The 20,811-nt window shown below is 40.5% G+C and overlaps 1 protein-coding gene across 1 annotated transcript in view; it reads right to left on the bottom strand.

Annotated features, from left to right (window-relative positions):
• Positions 1-2,901: 2,901 nt before the first annotated feature.
• Positions 2,902-20,811, bottom strand: part of TTLL5 (tubulin tyrosine ligase like 5) — a 128,704-nt gene continuing 110,794 nt past the window's right edge. The window contains exons 33-35 of the mRNA XM_042867644.1: positions 18,914-18,999; positions 9,866-10,834; positions 2,902-7,518 (exon numbers count right to left, since the gene is read on the bottom strand). Of these exons, the coding sequence (XP_042723578.1) occupies positions 10,794-10,834; positions 18,914-18,999 (127 nt within the window). The 3' untranslated portion in view covers positions 2,902-7,518; positions 9,866-10,793. The remainder of the gene's footprint in view (positions 7,519-9,865; positions 10,835-18,913; positions 19,000-20,811) is intronic.

Raw genomic sequence — 20,811 nt, 5'->3', positions numbered from 1 at the left:
TCATTGGAATATATAAGTTCTGCCAGTACAGACTTGTACACAAAGGCCAGCCTCCTCACATTTACCATGAACATTTCATACACTTATAAAATGTTCACAGATGTGGCCCTGGCAAGTAATCAACATACTGTTTTTTAAAAAGTGTGCTTTTTTCAGCCACAGATACTCCAAAAATTACAAGCCTCTAGTACTTGCTTGCATGTCAGATGAGACACAGGCTGCCTCTCCTTCAACCACAACTACTTAATGTTCTAAAGACCACAGAAATTCCTCCCTATCCCTTTCCACTTCCTGGTCCCCAGCAGTTGAATGTCACGACATGGAACAACTTAATTGCTTGTGGCCAGGGCTCTGCATGGTCAGCGTGGAATGCAGCTCCTGGTCCTGCACTTCAGTAGCTGCTTCCATACACCTTGCCACAATGCTGCCATAACATGTAATCACAAACACTTCAGCACATCCATTAAAAAAACTCCTCCATCACCAGCTGGCAAGATCAGCAAGGGTGGGTCAGCAGAGGGAGCCTGCCAGGCGGCATGACATTTTGGCTGGGGCACACATGCTCTGAGAGAGGCACTCCCCAGTGCTCAGCTTTATCCCTTTCATCTCCCTGGGGCTCCTTGACCTGTCTTCTTGGTGTAATGATGAAAATTACTGCTCTGATCAGCCCTGAAGCACTAATTTATTGCTGTGCAGCTCTCCATGCCCATGCCTGCCAAGGGAGGGAACAGGTAAATGCACTGCAACTTCACTACCATGCTGATAGACAGTCCAGAAATTTAGTGGCTGCCCTGGGGAGGGGAGGGAAATCCAGATGCCAGTTGGCACAGAAATTCTCTCTAATCTCCTTTTAGCAGCAGCAGCCCCTGGGGAGGTTTTGGTTTACAAGCTACAGTCTGTTCTTTGGTCATTGTTCCTCGTGAGCCCTGTGCTGGCTCGGCTGCATATCCAACTGAAGAGCTTTCTCGCTATTGAGGGGAAAAAAGCACAAGAAGGGGGAGCTGCAAAGAGCTGAGCAAGAACACGAGCTTCACAGTCATACGTGGCACTTGGAGCGTGCCAGAACCTCCCACAGATTAACCCTGGCAGGCCCCTCGAGGTGAGCCTGCGTTGCTAGTTTTGTTCACTGCTGCTCAGTGGCAGGGAGGGGCGGCAGAGGAAGCAGGCCGTGCTGAACTGCTTGGAAAGAAGGCAAAATGGAAGGGAAAGCAGGACAGAGGATTCCCGGGGTGTTCAACCAGTTAGGATTCAGGTAACCTCATGGTTCTTTCCAAGTCAAACACTCCCTTCAGTTACTCCTCTCCCCAGACTGAAGAGTTTCCTATCAAATGCAGTTTCCTATCTGTGTTTTAGAATTAGATTTGTAAGACAGGCTCCACATTCATTTTCTTACAGTTAAAATAGCTTTCTTAGGGTCGTTTGAGCTATAATTTAGCAATAAACTATACCACCCACATGGGGTTAATAAGAGATTGAATCCACTCCTGGGCCCAGGCTTACTAAAACATTTCAGGACACTAGTGTGAGAAAGACCAGCAGATAGAGAGTTCTCTATCTGCTCTGTTACTAGGTGGCAAATTGACAAAGACAATGGGAATGAAAAAGTGGGTTCTTTACTGCCAACAATAAATACAGCTCCCAACAGTTCCCTCTTGTTATTCCCAGGAACAAACAGAAGCTGATGAAAACAATCCCACCACACTTTCCCTCTCTTTAACAAAGATCAATAGTTCGAAAGAGTGAAAAAAACACTATTCTGCACTGCCATAGGGAAGATCCTACCCAAACAATCAAATCACCATCTGTGTAGTTCTGTTTGTGGCATACTCCATTACAGCATGCAAGAAGTCTAGTACCAAACTTGAACACTTTGTTTTTCAGGCTATTGTGCAACACAGAGCTCTGCAAGGGACACTGCTTCTGTAAGTGCAGGAACATGCACTGATATTTCAACAAATCATGCACTTTTTGCAGGCTAAATGAGTCTTTGTTCTCTGGTCTGTGGTGCTGGATGGTCTCTAGCTATCTCAGAACACTTACAAAAAAGCAGTAAAACATCTCAGTTACTGCTGTATGAACAGGAGTATACTTCTTGGTGCTTCACCTTTCCAGAACCAATAGGCATCAGTACTTATAGTAAACAAGACAGACCATGTCCAAAAGCAAAGACAAAAAGACAAACATACGTATTCACTTCTCCAGCAACATCATGGCTCCATTTTGCTCTGTCCTCTGATGTCTCACATCTCTTTCTGCTGTAGTTGTACAATTTCCATTCTCCCTGTTAACAGACCCTTTGCTTACTGTTCAGTCTGCTATGAAGCTTTCCTTACCAATGACGAGGGTGTCCTTAACCAGAGCAAAAATAAAGGAGGCCTCCCTGCTCAGATCACTTCGTCAGTGAAACCACTACCTCATGGCAGAAGAAGATCCATTGCCTACGATGTCTTATAAGGCAGATGTCTTCAATACAATCCAAGGTTCAATGCAGGACAGGTTGAGCATCACAGTGTGAGCAGGACACAGCTCAAAGAGCCAGGTCTGTTGAAGAGGAAGGGCTCCTTTTGCTCTGCTTGTGTTTCTAGTAGCATACAAAGCATCAAGTATATACTAATGAGTTTTCTTCTCTTAATATGTAATTGGAAAGCAATAAAATCTATCAAGAAAATGCAGTTTTCAGTTTTCAAAGCTATGGTACCTACCCACTTGCAAAACTATACTGATTTGCAATAGCACAGAAAAATAGATAGCTGTCTGGGCTGCCTATAAGCTACATTAATTGTGGTTTAGAATAACAGCAGTGATGTGGATAGAATGATAGAGTGCCTTATAATTATTTAAAATATCTATTAACATTTTTTAAAATTCAAAATCATTAGAATATATTGGTCAAGAGCTGTATAAAAGTAATAACATGTTTACTATGGCATTGAGCAAAAGAACACTTGAACACTCAAGTCTCTGCTTTACAGATGTTTTCTTTCATTTCTAGGGAAGTCATTTAAGCCTTTTTTCATTCTTCATGCAGCTCCACAGGTGACAGAGAGACGCAACTAAGCCCAGTGTCTTTAGTCCTCTCTTGAATAGAGGCTTCTGATACCCTGTACAAATGCAAGATCCTTTATCATGCAACAAGTCAAAACAGAAGAGACAGCTTTACTTATTGGGAATCAAATTGTCTTAGAAACAAATACAGATACATCGCTGAGAAATACAGCAAATGAAAATTGCCAATTAATGTTTGTCAATCTCACTCCTCTCTGAAAAACAGTATTGCACTTGAAATTCCGTAGTTGTGCTTATGCCTGTAGTTTCAGAAATAGCTTTACACAGTGCCTTGGATGTCACAGTGTGTTTCCAAGAAAGACCAATTTCAAAGATTACAGACATCAGTTACTCAGCTGCTTTTAGAACATCCATCCTCAGGACTAAGTTGCATAGGGAAGATGGCAGGGATGGTCTGAAGGCATTCAACCAATCAGCTGGTCCCCTTCTGGTACTGGACTATGATTTCATGGAAAATACACTTAGGGATAAGGACCTTTATATCTAGTACAAAATAGAAGTACTTTAAAGCTGTGGTTTGTAGCAAAAAAATCCCACATGTTATTGGCTTCCCACTTCCTGCAGACTTGCTGAATAGTTTTCAGGCAGAAGCTCTGTCCCCTGTGGTATATGCTGGCACTGTTGATTTACAGCAAGGAATACCACTCTTTCAAGCAAGCAGGAACTTCTAAAGACAGACATTTATTTCTCCATTCAGGGGGGTAATGGTCTCTGTGCAGGGTGATGTTCTTTATATCTCATTCCACTTAACTGGCTAGGCAGGATGGTACCTCATGCTATCTATAAAGACTGATGCAAGAAATAATTACACATAGGGGCTATGCGTGTTGCAGAAAGTGAAGGTGACTTTCTTTCCAGGTTTGCCACCACTCAGACATTTTTCACCAGCTGCATGCAAACATTCATCCTTCGTACACAGAAATTAGCATGAGGCATTGTATTAATATACCATGACCAGTGCACACTCATTATTTGATGCACGAAGCAAGCTGAGTCAGATCAGACCAGAGATTTCCTGACATTCTTCAGGAAGGATCTATTCTTCCTTTTGAGGTTATTATCCCCATTACGAAGCACGACAAAGCAAAGATTTGCTGTACAGCCATGGGAGAAACTTAGAAGATCTCTGCAATGCATGCAGTGTAATGACTGGGGAATGTCTTGGTGACCATGTTCTGGGCTTTTCTTTAACCAAAAATGTATGGTCTTTTGAAGTGCTGAAACTCTGTGGCCTACATGCTTAGGAGATCTCCACTGCTTTGAAGTATTTGTAAGAAACTTCACTTTTTGGAGAAAGCAGTAGCAGATAGTCTGACTTGCAACAAGAGCCTTTGGAAGATGTCCAGCTTGCAACAAGCTGCTTTGAGTGACACCATTTGAATCTTCTCCATCAAAAGATGCTTTCTACAGATATCTCTAACTATACTTCAGGATCTGAAGATCTCATTTGGATACCACTATGCCAAGCATTCTATTGTGCTAATCTGAAGAACAGTAAACAAACAGAACAGAGAGAAACAAAATAAAGGAGATGTCAATAAAACCTCAGGAAAGCATAGCTTTGCAACAGCTACAGTGTGCTGCCTATATTCCTTAAGTTGTCCTTTTTTTTTTTTAAATCAACATCACTTGCATTTGCCCAAGTCGTTCACAAGACCTAAGAACACTTGCAGAGCCACAGTTTGGCAGGAAGAGTCGCCAATCTTTATTTTTAGCTATTTTTCAAGAAGAACTTTCAGCAGACATATGGAGACATGAGTGAACAAGAAAAACACATCTGTGAACAAGAAAAATAATTTCCCAGCTGATATCACAGACAAAATGTATTCCACATTGAATTTCTAGAATTAGAAATGGTGGAAATAACATGATTTCCAGAGGGAAAACATCCCTGATTTAAGAATCATTGATGGGGAAAGAATCATGCAACTGCAAGTGTAAGAACTGTAATTAGTGACACTAATGAGATGGCCACAGTCTCATTTGCCCTCCCAGTAGATGTACACTCGTCCAACTGCATACCATGAAGAATGACACCGACATCACAGATGTACAGACATATCTGATACAGCACGCAATTTTCAGAAGGTCACATAAGTAAGGCAAAAACTCTTAAAAAATACGAAGAGAACCTTTAGTACTAATGAATAGAAGTAGTGGGGAAAAATCCCTTCTAATTTTTCTTCTTCAATAGAACAAAAAGGTAATTTTTCTCTACAGTGGAATGACAAAGCAGTGACAGCTAAACATTTGGACTTGGCAGTAAAGGAACTTTTCAAAGATTGTCTCATGAATTTTAACACGGTAGTGCTCACAACACATAGGCAAAAAGCCACATACAATGCTGAAATTCCTTTTAGAGATGATACCACCTGCAGCTGTCCCAAATAGACGACGAAAATAGATGGTGAACTTCCCTGAAATTCTTAATAATTGCATCAGATTTGTTCCTTAAGACTTTTTTTTTTTTTTTTAAACTAAGAGGTCAGATAAGAAGCAATCCCTTTGTAAAGAATGTAAAATTTCTCAAGTTCATTGTGTGCACTGTAGGCACGGACTTTTAGAGAAGAGGCCCTGTTAAGTATACTATTTTCCCTAGGGAATGATTATGATTCACTGAATACCACTGGTAAAGACTTCACACCAGGGTGTCCACAGTCATCAGTGATTCTTTCCTTTAAATTGGAAACAGAAGTGAAAACTCATTTTCAATGAAGGCCAATAAAATCCTTTTTTGGTAAGGTAACAGACAGCAGACTCCTCATGGTGCCTCATTTGTCACCTTTTGTTCAGGGGAGTTTGTCCTTCGTGGTGAAACTGCACAGAATCCAGTAAGTTTGGAGATGACCTGCTTCTGTTTCTTAACTACTCATCTCTAAAGCAGCACAGAAACTTGATCCCATTGTCTGGAAAGGGCAGTTGGGTTCTAAAGTCAGAAGAAAAGCTACCAAGTACTGAAATTGTTTAAGGTGTGCTGTGGTTGTGCACATTCACCCTGAAGGTTCTCTGCACTCAGGCATTTTAGAAGACAAAGATGGCAAGAAGCAAATGTGTGCATGTACAAGATAAGGTAAGAGCTTCTGTTAGTGATAAGTAACTTTCTTTTCCATATTTAAGTGAATAACCATTCACACATCACATTATGGATGACTTCCAAACTACAACCCACTTTCCTCTAAAATCACAAGTGATTGGTTGGTCTAGAGGTGGATCTTACGCACTTGTAAAAGCTTCAATGTTTTGAAAGCCTCTGCAGCATATACAGAGCTTGTCCAGGTGGAGGTGCAGACAATCTTGGTAAATGTCAGCAATTAAGACTTTCCTTAGAGAACCCAACACCACCAACACCAGTGAATTCGGGTGGAACATGCCACTGTCATGAAAGGCAGCTTTACTTTGGCTGCTCCAGCAGGCTGCACTGCGACTGACCAAATGAAACACTCATACAAAGCCAGACTACAAGACTGCCTATGGCCTACCTCTTCTTCGTGACAAGTAGTCAGCAGCTTACACCTGACAGACAAGCTAAGAATTGGAAAAACCCATCATGAGACTTCCCCTAAACAATCACCTGAAAAGGCTTAGAAACTTTCTGCTTGTTTTTTGGTTATATTTAATATACCTTAATAGATTTATTTTCCATGAATTTGTGTACTTGCCTTTTCAAACCACAAGCATGCTTTTGTCTCCAACTACCTTGTGACAAGAAGTTCCACAGGTAAATTAAATACTGTGAAAGAAAGCAGCTTTTATCTTCCCCTCTGCTTCGAATGTGTTATCTGCTAGTTCCATTTGATTCAAAACTGGAACAATGATTTCCTTTTCACCTTCTCCCTTACATTTCTCCTTACTCATCTTCTTTCCAGTTTAAGATTTTCTGCATTAATAAAACTATGAACACTAAGTTTTGTGTTCTTGTTATAACCAATCTCCAGGACTGTCTGGCAGACCCCATTCTGTAGAAATTAGATCCTTTTGATGTTTAGCATAAGCAAGAATGTCTTAGCTCTAGAAACATGAGGTTCTAGAATGAAGAAAAATAGGTCAAGTCCCACGTTTATATAAAGCTCAGAAATTTCTTTTTGGAAAAACACATGCCAGATTCACAGGAATAGCGTGTGCCCAAAGGAAACTGTATGAACAGGATCAATCAGCCAGATACTGCAAAAAAAAAAAAAAAAAAATTTTTTTTTTTAAATCCAACTATTTAAATAGCACCAAATAACCCATACGGGTTCAAACAGTAAGCCCAGGATTCCAATGGGAAGCAAATGTAGGAATGAAAGGGAAAAAGTCCTTGGAAGTTTAATTAAGCAAACCTTAAGTCAGATGTTTCTTGGAAGGAATCTCACATCTCTCTCTTAATGTTGTAGTGTGCTCATCACCTGAACACAGCACAAAATGTCTGCATAAACTCTGTATTACCTCACCCTTCAGGACTCTGGCGTGCACCTGTTCAAAACAAACAAGAAAGACTGTCATAAAACAGACTCCTTCACTTAGAAGTGATGCAAACATTACCAAGTAGGAGAGAAGAGGATCCCCTGGTAACATCAACTGGTCTCACCACTGAACAAGTTGCTGAATGATTACTGTGGGCTTTGTACTGGCAATTTTCTAATAGTAAACAAGAGCACTTTCAATGAAACTCATTGGTGAGCATAGGAAAGTTAATGTCATAAAAGCAAAGAGAGACAAAGTAAGCTCCACGTGAGGAGTATACATATAATTGTACTCCCCTCACGTTCAACTACTATAAATCCAAAATGCTTCACCATTCTCCTTTCCTTTCTTGTACAAGAAAACATTTTCTGGAAAATGCACTCACTCCAAGATGCTAAAGAAACAGTTTCATGCCGCTCTACTGAATTTCTTAACTGAAGCACTTTAAGAGGTTTTTGACAGACATGGAAATAGCAGACCTGCAAAGAGACAAATTAAGGATGTTACGTTTGGCCCACAGCACCCAGCATGCACAAACACACAGAAGGACTCAAGGCTGAAGATCACATGGAAGTAGAGAAAGTAAGAGGCTAGAACTGCAGGATCTGTTCCTGACTCTCTGCTGTATTACTGCACGTGCTCCTCTGGTAACAGCAGTAGCACTCAGAGCTGGGATCAGCAGATGCACAAAGTAACACTGACATTTCCTTTGATGCTCTGGCTGCCCTAACATATCCAGAGGCTGAAGAGGAGTTCAAAATCTAAGTGTTTGTCTCAAAATAAAGGACAAGTCTCGATATCTCTGGATTTTTTATTTGTTAGAAACAGAAGAAAAAAATTTCAAGAACAAGGGATGTAAGACTTCACAGCTCCTAAAACTGACAAAACCAGTCCCTTCCAAAGGAAGGTCTCCTACTGCAACATGCATTTCTCAGGACATTTCAAAAAGCTTAGAGACAAGATGTCTCATACATTTTTACTAAGTCATCACAGTTACAGATGTATAGTTGACTACGTTTAACATGTAGTGCAAAGAAGCTCAGAAAACATGCTGGCTATAACTGAGTACAACGTTAGCTGAAAATCAGTGGGTAAGAGACTGGCAAAAACTGACAAAAACTGACAAAAAAAATTAATCTACTTTCATAATAAGCACAAATTTGCCAGAATTATCAATTACAGAATGCTGTTTCTGTTAAAGATCCTCTGAAGATAATCACCTTTCCTGGGCTAGCTGTGCAAAGTATCTATGTTCTAAAACTGAGAACAGGTTCAATGGTGGCTGTAATCACCTGAATAAAGAAACTAGATAACAGAAACAGATAAAATCAGAATTCCACAAGGATGCGTATGCCACAGCTACTCAGTCCTGCACATGATACCTAGTGGAATAAGGATAACTTGGATTCCCTAGGAGGAAGCAAGGAATAAAAATCAGTTATCTCCTGAAGCTAGATCTTGTAGGGAAACTGCTCTTTAGATAGTTCTGAAACAGAGCTAGAGGCTACAGCCAACACGGAATGTGGCAGAGTGGGCTATCAGAAGACAGACCCAACATTTTGAAGCAGCTTGGATGCAGTAGTTTGAAGTAAAAAATTCTGCAACTGAATTTTCACTAATGATGAATCAACAATGTAACACACGTTAGAACATTAGAAACATGTATCTCAGAGATCCCTGAGTGCAATTGGAAGAGTACAGAAAAGACTCGATCTGAAAGTAACATCACAAGATTTTTCAGAACTCCTGGTCATTGAGGATAGTGGAAAAAGCAGAGGACAAATGATGCAGTGATACTTGAAGAAAACAGATGAAAGATGCAAGGAAAGCAAACAGAATCATGACTGCCTAGGAACTGAAACATAAGCCAATGAAGTAAGATTTTGGATAAATTAAGTATTTGATCTCTGTCACACGCATGAATGGAACAGAAATAGAAAAATGCAAGTTCTTTCCTATGAGTTCATGCCTGGAGCAAATGATAGTTAAGCTAATGGGCAACGAAAATAATAATTTAATCTTTTTACAATTCATCTGGTCTTGAATGACAAGAAGTATGCACAACACAAGAGTGAACATGAATGCAAGCAATCTTCCAAGAGAAAACACTTCTCCTCTCTGACACTGTTTCTGTCAGCCTTTTGGATTGATCATTACCTAATTTGTCAACATACAAGAATGATCTCTTAACACTGATTATGCAGCGTAGAAATGACAAGGGAGTTGTGGAATAAGAAAACAGATCAAACGGGCTCATAAAATGCAACCTCTGAGGGCTCTGATGCAAACAACAGGAAACATTGTATTCTCTGGGAACCACAATCATACTGCTTGCAAGGGAAAAGCTGGAAAATACCATGAAAACAGGCAAGCTTTCCTTTAACCTGGCATCAGCGAAGAGCCAGAGCTGAAGCTGCTTCCTGTTCATTTTAAGCAAGGGTGGATCTTCTCTCCAATATATTTTCCAGCTGCTGATGTTGTTTTCTAACACAAGCAAATTAATTTTCATAACATTAGGAAAATTCTAACTGAAGCGCTTCACTAAGCCACCATTGCAACTGATAGGAGCCACCTGGGCCTCAGAGTTCAACCTTGGGTCTGAAACAACCAGCCAATTAAAGACGTTTATATAGCCTAAACAAACAGAAATCAAAATGCAAAAATAAACCACACAAATATAAGCATCCAGCAGTGAAACAATGACAGATTTAAAATCCCATCTAAGAGCAAATATTTTGGGGGGTGTGAATTAATAACTGAAATTATAATCAAAACAAACAAATGAAATTACTTTATTCAAACTGAGCATTTCCATGGCTCTGTGCCAAAATTCAAGATGGCAACGGTAAGGATGTTTCTACTCATATGGTCTAAGATTTTTCCCTGCTGCTGGTTGCTGTGATGGCAGCAAAGAATACTGGCTGTTACCAGACTAAGACAGCCTGAAATGGCTGCGCAAATGGGGAATCTTTACATTCAAACTTGGACCTTGGGAGAAACAATACAGACAGGTGGAGAACCTCTGTGTTATAAAAAGATCTCACAGTTAGTGATCAGGAAGAGTTGGAAGAGACCCCCAGACTCATCAGCAGAAGTTCTCAGAGGCAGTCATCAGCTTACAGCTGCATCTCCAGCTTCCACAGATGTTCAGGTACTCTCCTCTGTAGCTTGTCTCTCAGCAGGGACTCCTGTTCACCCTGCCCTGGATGTTACAGGAGCGTGGTGGTCTGAAGTCACTGCTGCCTCTTTCCTCTGCCCCATACTTGGAAGCAAGACTGGATTCCTCACCTGGTGTTCAATGCTAGTCCTTTTCTGCAAGCAGAAGCTGGAGGAAAACAAAACAAAACAAAACAAACAAACAAAAATATCAGAAGGTAAAGCTTTTGAGTACTCAGAGCAGTCTGTTTTATTGAAATGCTGCTGCATCACCCTGCAAATCTCAGCTACCACCAGAAATCTGAATTCTTCCTAATCTGAATGTCCCTATAATACAGCCTTCTTCTACAGAAAGAGATCACATAACAGTATGACAAACCTAAAGTAATAAGCCACTGTCTGAAAAAGTGCTCTTAGTGTTCCTTTCAGGCCTCAAAATACTCTCTGCACTTCCTGATGTAACTCACCTCTTCACATGCTGCTCCAGTATTTCTACATCCTTCTCCCATATCAGAACACTTTTTTTTTCTGCACCTTTTACTCATTCGCTTGCATGGGAATCTACTCCCGCACTCCAAAAGATGCTGAGGACCTGCATGCCAGAGTAGTGGGCATGTGAAAAAGTTTATCTTTAAAAGAAACATGATGGGGATTGGAAAGATTTTCTTCTTCCCACCATTGAAGAGAGGGATTTCAATTCTGTATACTGCTACATTTTCCTATTTAGGCATGTTATGGGAAAAAGTCAATGTCATTGTCACTTCTTTTTCATAAAAATCCTCAGACATTCCTTTAAAAAGAAAATTCCAAAACACTTAGAAATGTACTACATTTATTTTGGACAGTTTGCATTTTACAGCTAATCTAGTTGGTAAAGCTTGTCTGCTGTATTCAGCACATCAGCTTGCTCCTAAATGTGAGCGACACTTGTTGAGAGCTGAGTTTATTAAAAATACTGCTTTATTTTAAAAAATACACTCTCCTTGAAAGCCCAGCATAGAGCCAAGCATCACACAGCACAGAGGATCTGGAAAGATGTTTAGAAAGCAGCATTGCCAGCTCTGTCACTGCACAGAAAGTTTGGAACCTGAATTAGGAACAAAACTGTCAACCATGTGTATTAAGATAGGATACCAGTCCAGAAAACTGTCCCTTGACGATATCCTGATATTAAGAAAATGAAGGCATATGGAAGAGACAGCTGACTTCAACCTCATCTTCCCATCTTGAAGAGGCATTTGAGCCTTCTTTGTCTTATAGAAACGCACTATACAGTTTATATTTTCTCACAAATGGAATTAGAAACACCTAATGAAAGTTCCCCTTGCGTGGCTACCTTGAGGACTCAACACGGGGAGAGGTGTTTACATGCCTAAATATAAATATGTGCATTCTTACCATAAGCACAGCTTAGCTCATGCCCATTGCTACAATTCAGTTATTTCATAAATATTAACATATATAACTTGATAAAGTTTTAATATTTCAAAGCTACTTGCGAGCACTCTGCATCCTTTTAAGTTCTGGTTGAGCAGGGGCAACAGAAAAACCTCAGATTATTACTGACAGCAGCCAACATGAAGTGTTGATTCTCTGTGGTGAGCACCACATACAAATATTTAACAAGGTGTTGAAACATGAAGTATCTGCCTATATGTCTGTCCACATGCTTACGTGTCTTCCACAACTACACGCAAAAACACCACTTTCATATTTAGAACAGTTAAACAGAGGCAAAAGGTTTATCTCAATTTTATGAATATGCCTGAGTCATAGGAAATCACAGCTATATAAAAGGGATATTTGCATGCTATAATGCAGTGCTATATAGATTTTCCCAGCACAGATGTAGACAGTTTTAGTTAGACACCAGCACATAGTCTACTCTGCTTCCAAGTTGCAGGAATGAGATAGAGCAGAGTACCAAGCTGGTTGACAGTACTAGGTCAGGGACCTGTGCTAACATTTTTTTTAGCACTGGTTAGTTCTATTTCATCATACCCATAACTTCTCACTTCTGCCACAGACTTACATGTCCAAATCTCCTGAATCTTCCTGTGCTGAAAACAGGAGCTTACATTCTCCCTGAAAAACCCTAATAACTCTAGAAATTCAGATCCTTTATCCCAAAGCAGAGGGAATTTATAATCCAAGTGTGATGTCCAGCATTCTCTTGGTACTATACAGTACATCTAAGAAAGGCAATAAATAGATAGGTTTTATTTATATCCTTGGGTGATTGACACTAGCAAGCTAGGACAGCTGGCAACTGAAGGCCAACCTTCCCTCCCCCATCTTTTGGGCACAATTTCAAGTTGGCTTGCTGAAATGGGCAGATGAAGGAAAGCAGCCGTTCCCAGGCATGATAAAGCACTTGAGGGGGATGACTCAAACAGGATGCACACAACTGTATACAGTTGAGCAAAGTCTCTCTACAGTAAAAGAGCAGTAAGCAGTCTTAATAACAAATGGAGACGTGGTGGTGGAAGCCTCTCTGAGGGTCTCTCCTCCTCATATTACTTAGAAGACACTGGGTGGGCTCCTGCCCCTGACTGCTGATGCCCTTCTGTACTTGACAGCTTTCATTCTGCTTTTCCTTATTCAGTTTCCTACTCTCTGGTTTGTTGTGGCTTTCTCTTCTCTGGCTCTTCCACACATTTCATTTCATAACTTCAGACACTCCTTTTATCCTATTCACACACATTTTGGCTTCTATTTTTAGCCTCAATAAAGTAATGCCAGATTAAAACAAAATCCAATTTGGATGGGCAAAGTCATCCTCTCTATAGGTAGCTTAACGCCAAACGGCCAGATGTGAGACACTGGTAGCCAAGACATTATATAACCTCTCCATAGTCTTTGCACACCTGATTTTGAATGACATTTCCAACACAAGGAAATGCAGGCAGTTTGCCACCACCTAACTACTGAGAACAAGCTCAACCTCCAGTCAGGCAAAAATGCCAGCTGCCTGAAGTTATTACTTATCCTGCTTAGGAGCTCTCTTTGAGTCTGTCAGAAGTGAAGGCTCCTGAAATTCCAGCTGAGTTCAAGTTCTCAAACAGGGAAGCCAATTTCTAGAGGCTGTTCTTCATTGAATTTCTGTTTTCCCAATGTACCTGAAACTTGGAAGATCCTTTCCTTGAGGATGTGGCATGAGACCAGTAGCAACAGGAAAAAGGCTTTCATAAAAGTCTTTTTTTCATAAAAGAAAGGCAAAAAGTTGACCAAAGGTGTAAGAGGCAGGCTGTTGTCACAAGTTAAACAATAAATGTAATTTCTGATCATTAGAAGTGAACACATATCCTCAGCTCTAACTGAGAAGTAATAGCTGAGTTGGCCATTACCCCATTAACCTCATCAGAGAAGGACTGAGAATGCTGCTTCTGGCAGAGCTTCATGCTCTGCTGAGATTAATGAGACTTCCACAGTTTTCTGGTATCTGGATAAGCTCAAACACAGGCACACCCTGTTCATAATTTGTGGTGCATCTATTTTTTTAGACCCACCAATATGTGTTTATTGCTGGTCATAAGGTAGTGGCTCCTTGCTTCCACAAAGAGTACCAAAAAACAGCTTAAGGAGAAGGCCTTTCTCTACTTCTCTTCCTTCTGCTCCGTCTGGTAATACAGGCTTACCTGTTATTATCTGACATGGGATAGCTTCAATAAATATGCTAGAGAAGAAAGAAGATTTTTTTTTTTCCCTCCTATCCTTCCTTATGGAATCATGGATGTCAGCAGGGGAGAGAAAGGTGATTCAGGATGTTGCTGTAGTGCATGGAATAACAATGTCTTTAGAAAGATAACGCTAAGAACAAATGTGAAACCAAATATCCATAATAACTGATCATAACTGATTCTTTGCCCTCCCGAAAAGGGAAACACAATAGTAGGAATCGCCTCATCTTCCATCTTAAGCTCAACTGGTTCCCAAAATATGATACAACAAAATGACTGTTTCTCCATAACCCTTTCTCTGCATAGAGATGGCACTACAGATTGGATAGAGAGATGCTGGCAGAATATTGCTACTGCTGTTGCCAAAGGCTGTTCACAGGGTGAAAGGCATCACTGGAAAAGTTTGATGCAAGGTACAGAGTATCAGACCACTCATCCCTTTCAGTAATCCACCGAGAGCTTCTCAGCCAGGCAGGTATTTCTGGAAGGATTTTCATGGAAGAGATTGTTGTGACTTTCTTCCTGGATTGAGATAAGTTATGAGCTGAGACCATAAGTTGCTCTTTTGTGTCGTAAGACATATTTTGCCTGAGAGTCAAAGATGTCCAAGGTAGAGGTTACTCAAGGTGCCCATTTTAAGGTCATCTTTCTAACTCAAAACCACTTGGTGCAGTCAGTCACAGCAACAAGAAAGAACCACGAAGGTGGCAAATGAAGGCTGGAATTAACAGGATTAGTGAGAGGGAGGAGGCGTACCAGCAATGCACCGTGCAGAAATCTGAGTGACTTCTTCTCCCAGCTGCTCTTGACAAAGGATTTGGACAGTGTGGTGAGACCAGCTGAAATTGTAGCCAAGGTTCCTTTTGGGAATGTGGTATCAACATAAAAATAAATACATTGGTGCTCAATAAGCTACTGCCTCCCTATGCTGCAGAAGAGCCTGGCAGAAGCTGAGGAAGCCTGGACAAGGCTGGGCAGCTGAGAATTCCATCCTACTGTAGCAAATAGCTGGGGGTCTGACACCAGCCATGCACAGTGTAAGTACTTGTTGCATCCCATCCCATCACTACCCTTTATACTACATGTCATGAGTGCCTGTTGTGTTTTACTGACTTTCTTCTTCTTTTGCTGGTGCAAAGCAATTTTTGAATCTTGTACATCTGCATGCCTGCTAAAATAGTCTCTTCTTTCTACAAGCTTATATAAAAGTCTGCATTTCAAGAATGATGATAATTCAGGCAGTGGGTAGCCAACAGTCATCACAGCTCAGACATCAGCTCCAACATCAATTCCAATTTCTTGTCTCCAATGAAAAGATGTACATGAATTTCTCATGAAGGCCCACACAATAATGTAAGGTATAAAAAAGGCTTCAGAAATACACAATATACTTGTATATTTCCAGTAAAATATAAAATCTTGGAATTGCGGTAGATATAAAGAAGAGTAAGTGAAAAAGTATCCCTTACTATCACTGTTGCAAGCTATTGCATTCATTACTCTACAGCTAACCACACTGCTTGCACACTCATCTTAGTTGGACGGTGCTCAAATACTGGTCTTCTTCTTACCATGGAGAAGGAGATCACCAGAAAACTTAAGAACAGTGTGCCTTCCACCTAGACAAGGTCCAAAACAGCTTGTCAATCCCCATATGCTTCATCAGGATCCAATTCTAACTTCTTACAGATGATGACATACTCTATTTCAAACAGCTGCATACCTTCAGAAGCTGGCACTTACGTGGATACGGGAGCCAGGTTACAAAGTTAACAGACAAGTGTGAAACATTCTTTAACTAAGCTCAAATACAGACCTAGGAATCACACTGAGTAAAATCAACTGCATACCACCTAGCTCAAGAAGTTTCCTTACTAGATTCAGATTAAGTGATTTTTCAGCCAAAAATCAAGCCAGAAGAATTCTGAATATTAGTCAAATGTAGTATTTCTTAACATTTCTTCTATTCCTTTAATAGAATAAACTCTCTCCAAACTTTCAGTAACTCAGGTAAGAAACTAACTGTCCAGACACTACAAATAACGCCAAATGATACATTGCAGATTTCAGTGTTTAGATTTTCACGTCTGTATACTCATAAGAACCTCTGCCTTCTCCCTCATTACTCCAATGGAATACAGTTCAAAGGGAACTTCAGTCTCTCTGTAACATTACAGTGAGGCCATGAGGATATAATGGTGGCTTGTTTCAGAGTCCTAAGCTGCTTTGCAGAACTGCTGACTTTTACTCTTGTATCTTCTCAAGAAATCTGAACTCAAGACCTTGAGCCCACTGCACACTACCTCCTACAGTTGCAATACTAACCAGCAGTGAACTGTTCTCTGTACAGTCCAGTTAAAACATTCCATGTTGACTCACTGTTATTTTGAACATCCTCTTCACTTTTGGTTAGATCATTTGTGACACCTTTATGCTTCTCTGCAAAGCCCCAGTAACTACTACTCCTTGGATAGGCTATCTGAGTAGACAAAGAGAATGGGCTAAGAGCCAGAGGGACAACAGCCAAAGTCAAATGAAGGTCCCAATAACCAGCAGGCAATGGTAGATCGTGGTACTCAACTGAATTCCTCATTCTTCCAGGATGTTTTCTTCACAGAAGCAGTCTCATACAGTGGTATGAAAGGGTTGTGCAAACTCTGCAATTAACTGTCACACAGACTGTTATCCAGTTAAGGTCCATTCAAGCTTCTCAAGCATTTTCAAACATACTTGCATGTGTATACACAGAGGTTCTGCTCGATTCCTCTTATCTCCAGAACTGTTCACAGCCTCCTATCTTTAAAATCTTGCAGCTTATTTTGTAATCTGCTTTATGAGTTGTGTCTTCAACTCTTCTAGTTGGTATCCAGGATATTAAATACATGTGAACCCCAAAATAAGCTGTTGATGAGGGAAATCAGGGCCTTAATGTAAGCAATCAATGAAGAGTCGAGAAGAAAAACAGCTGTTCCTACAGGAAGAACCAGAGTAGTCTCTGAGACACAGACTGGGCACAGCAGCCTCTGACGCATACCAGTGGCTTGGTGGAAAGCTGAAGAAAATATCATTCCTCTTGTTTCCAAGAACAAACATGTTGCTCCACTTTGTTCAATCACTGCAAAATTTAGCACTATTCTGTGAGCTACATACCTCTTCTAGAGACAAGGAAGCTTTGAGTGACTTGCTCATCAGATCCTAGTTCTGACGGCCTACCACCAAAATTACAGGGCAGCAACCACGAGGGTGCTCTTAAAGCTGTTAGAAAGGTTAGAATTTAGCATACAAACACCTTCATATAAGTCCACTCAGCCATACCTTGAAAACTGCATTTTATATTTGCTTGTAAATTTATGTATAGTATGCAAAAAACTCAAACTATACAGTAGATGAGAACTTTTGTCTCAATTATATATATGCTACAGTGTTGACAAAATTTTATTTATTTTGATAATCTCATTATATTCCATTTCTAAGCTGTCACGTTCCAGTGCGGTGTAGGGTCTTTGTTATTGACAACAGCTGCTCACACTATAAAATCTCTGGTAGGGCAGCTGAAGTTTCAGGCAGGTGGTAACGTGTAGGAGGCAGTTTGGAATCGTACAGTAAGTGCATGAGTTGAATGTTTGTGCTGGAGGATCAGCCATAAAAATCGATGACATTAATATTGGACATGTCACCTTTAAGTTTCAGAGCCAGATATCCAAGAGATGGATTAGGCAGTTCACCTCTCTGCTAACTTCTATTTCAGCCCATGAAAACATAGACAAGACTGCTTCAGTGATACTCAAGTCACATTTTCAAGGTTTTCAAAGTAAAAGCTGAGGTCAGAAACATAATTCTTTCAAAGCACTCTAGATCATAATTTATCTGTATTTGCCATTACAGCATCGTCACAAATTACTGCAGGCCACGGGTAATATGGGTTCATCAAGACTACGCTCTACTGCAAATATGACTGCATCAATAAAAAATTCATTGGGTCCCCATTTTCTGAGATCTTCAATTTGTATTAGCAGAGAAACTTCTTTAAATGAATTAATCCCTAGGGAAGGATGAAGATTTGATTTTATAGGTCTCAGTGATCTTTCTTTGGGAGGTTTCACCTCTATTGACTGACTTCACTATGCAGCTGATTCACAAATCTCAGTGACACCCTTCTGAACTAAGGCACTCTTCTGCAAGACTGAAGAAAAATGTAAAGAATGTCCTGGCCTTTTATTACAGTCCAAGCTTGAACAACAGAGCATCTTTGAGCCAAAGCCTAAAGCAGGGAGGCCATTTTAGCCAAGTTTTTTTCCCAGCCACATTTTTAAGCATCTTCCTCTTCCAATTCTATGAAACCGAGTCTTTGCTCCCTTTTGTTTAGTCTTTTCAGTCCCGGGAGGAATAAATTCTCTATGCAGCCGAAGCCAAGCTGTTACCTAGGAACCACTATGTGCAGAGTAGACAGCTGTGTTTCTTCCTTTTGCTAAGGTTTTTTAGTTTTGCTTTTTTTTAACTGGCAGTTCGTGAGAAAGATGAAAGCACCCCAGCATGGCTACACCCCTTTCATGGGCTTCAGCACTCACCTGTGGAATTCGACCCCGGTTCACAGGATGCAGCACTGCGAAGGCTGTTCTGGAATCCGTTAAGTTGCCTTTCAACGGAGGTCACCCTAACAAGTAAAAACATCAATTAGAAAGAGATGGGAAGGGATATACCAAGAAAGAATAAAGGTTCTGAACAACAACAATAAAGTTTTAATGAGATTGCGGCTATGAAGCTGTGCCTGAACATGGTGTGAAACAGGTAGTGACAGCAACAGCTCCAAAAAGGCAGGGGATGACAGACGAATGCTCAAGCCACCAACAAGACTTCAATGCACCTAAAACATCTAATTGTCCCACACCTCTTGGATGCTGATTTTGAAGGATAAAGAAATGGATGGTAAATGGTACGAAAAGCACAACTCAACCAGTAACTCTGTGGTATCCTTACTCCAGTGATTTGAAGCAAAATGATTAGGCAACATTAAAACAAAAACGCACATGAGTAGGGGGCTTGGCAAAAACAAGCTTCATTCAAAATCTGAGTCCTTGCATCCTGTCTTAGTAGAGACAACTCATTTCGACAAGATTTCTCACGTATGTCGGAAACTGAGACCTGCAGGATGCATTTAGTCTCCAGCAGTAAACACCCAGTCCTCAAGCAGATATTCATGCAAATCCTCCTGCATTTAGCTCTGCATCTGAGTTACAGTAAAACAATACTCTATGGAGAGCAACTGCACTTCCTTTAATTATTATAAATACTCATTACCAAAATGAGATCAAGCTCTCCTACATATAAAAGAAATCCACTCATAAAAGTAGTATAAATTGTACAGCTGCAATGATCTACTCTGTTTTTAAAAATTAATCTATCTATTCTTGGTTTGTCCTCTCTTCTCTTACACCTCTGCCTTTTCTTCCTCCCTGCCCAACTCTGTTCTGATCGCTACACACTTCTGTATGCACACTCCTGTTTCTCTGCCACAGTGCTTCTCCTTCACTCATTCATATCTGCCATGAAACGGGGTTACTCCGAGCTCTTCCCCTGAAGAACGCTGTAAACTCCAATCCTCACGTGATGCCCTGATTACTAACAGACTCAGGCACATGTGTGCATTTACTGCAGTTTTCTTTGAAATGCTTTGCCTTCAAATTTCAAAGGCAGCAAGTTGCCAGTAATCCGGGTGCTTCTTGCAACTGCATGGCCAGAGAAGGCCTCCTATACTTTATCTCAGCTGCATTTTAGTAAAGTAAATTGAAATCTATACAGGAAAGGAAGAGGCAGCAGATACAATGTGGAAAGCACAGCCCATTACTTCAATCAGCTGTAATTTGAAATGCTGTTGTCAAATGAGGTGCCTGTTTCTATGTTTATTGTCTGAGAGAATTTTGGATCTGTACTTCTGTTTTGTTTGTGTTTTTTTTTTTTTCTGCTGACAGTGCACAGTCCATCCAGGGGCAGAGAATCCAGATAGATCTTTGTGCTTTTTATATAAACATTGCATGCTCACACTTAGCTTGTCCACTTCATTAATGCAGCACAATTGATAGCCAAATCTTGCTAATCTGTCTTTAGGAAGAATACAAGACTAGCAGTTGAAAATGTCATCAAGGATATCAGCAAGTACAACAACAAAAAATGACAAGGAAGTTACACTTCTACCTTTAAGTCTGCTTTACTTTTACTGCTTCCCACTACAGACTTGCCTGTTCCCTTTTCTTTCTACATCTTGGTTTTTGCAGTTTCAGCTGCCATCTCCATACAGCCCATTCTCAGACCTACCTGTGGTAGATCTGTCACCGTGCTAAGCTCACCTCTCAAGGTCTCTCTACTGTCCTGATAGAAATTCTAGTCCTGGAACATATTCATGACTTAAACTGAGTAAATCCTTTTCCAGTTTCTTCCCCCTTCAGTTGGCTGAAATCCCATAACTTTT

This window comes from Lagopus leucura, unplaced genomic scaffold (assembly GCF_019238085.1).
Source record: "Lagopus leucura isolate 7727_CA_CO unplaced genomic scaffold, USGS_WTPT01 Super-Scaffold_1, whole genome shotgun sequence".
NCBI classification, from domain to species: domain Eukaryota; kingdom Metazoa; phylum Chordata; class Aves; order Galliformes; family Phasianidae; genus Lagopus; species Lagopus leucura.
This window is presented reverse-complemented; position numbering and strand designations above follow the sequence as displayed.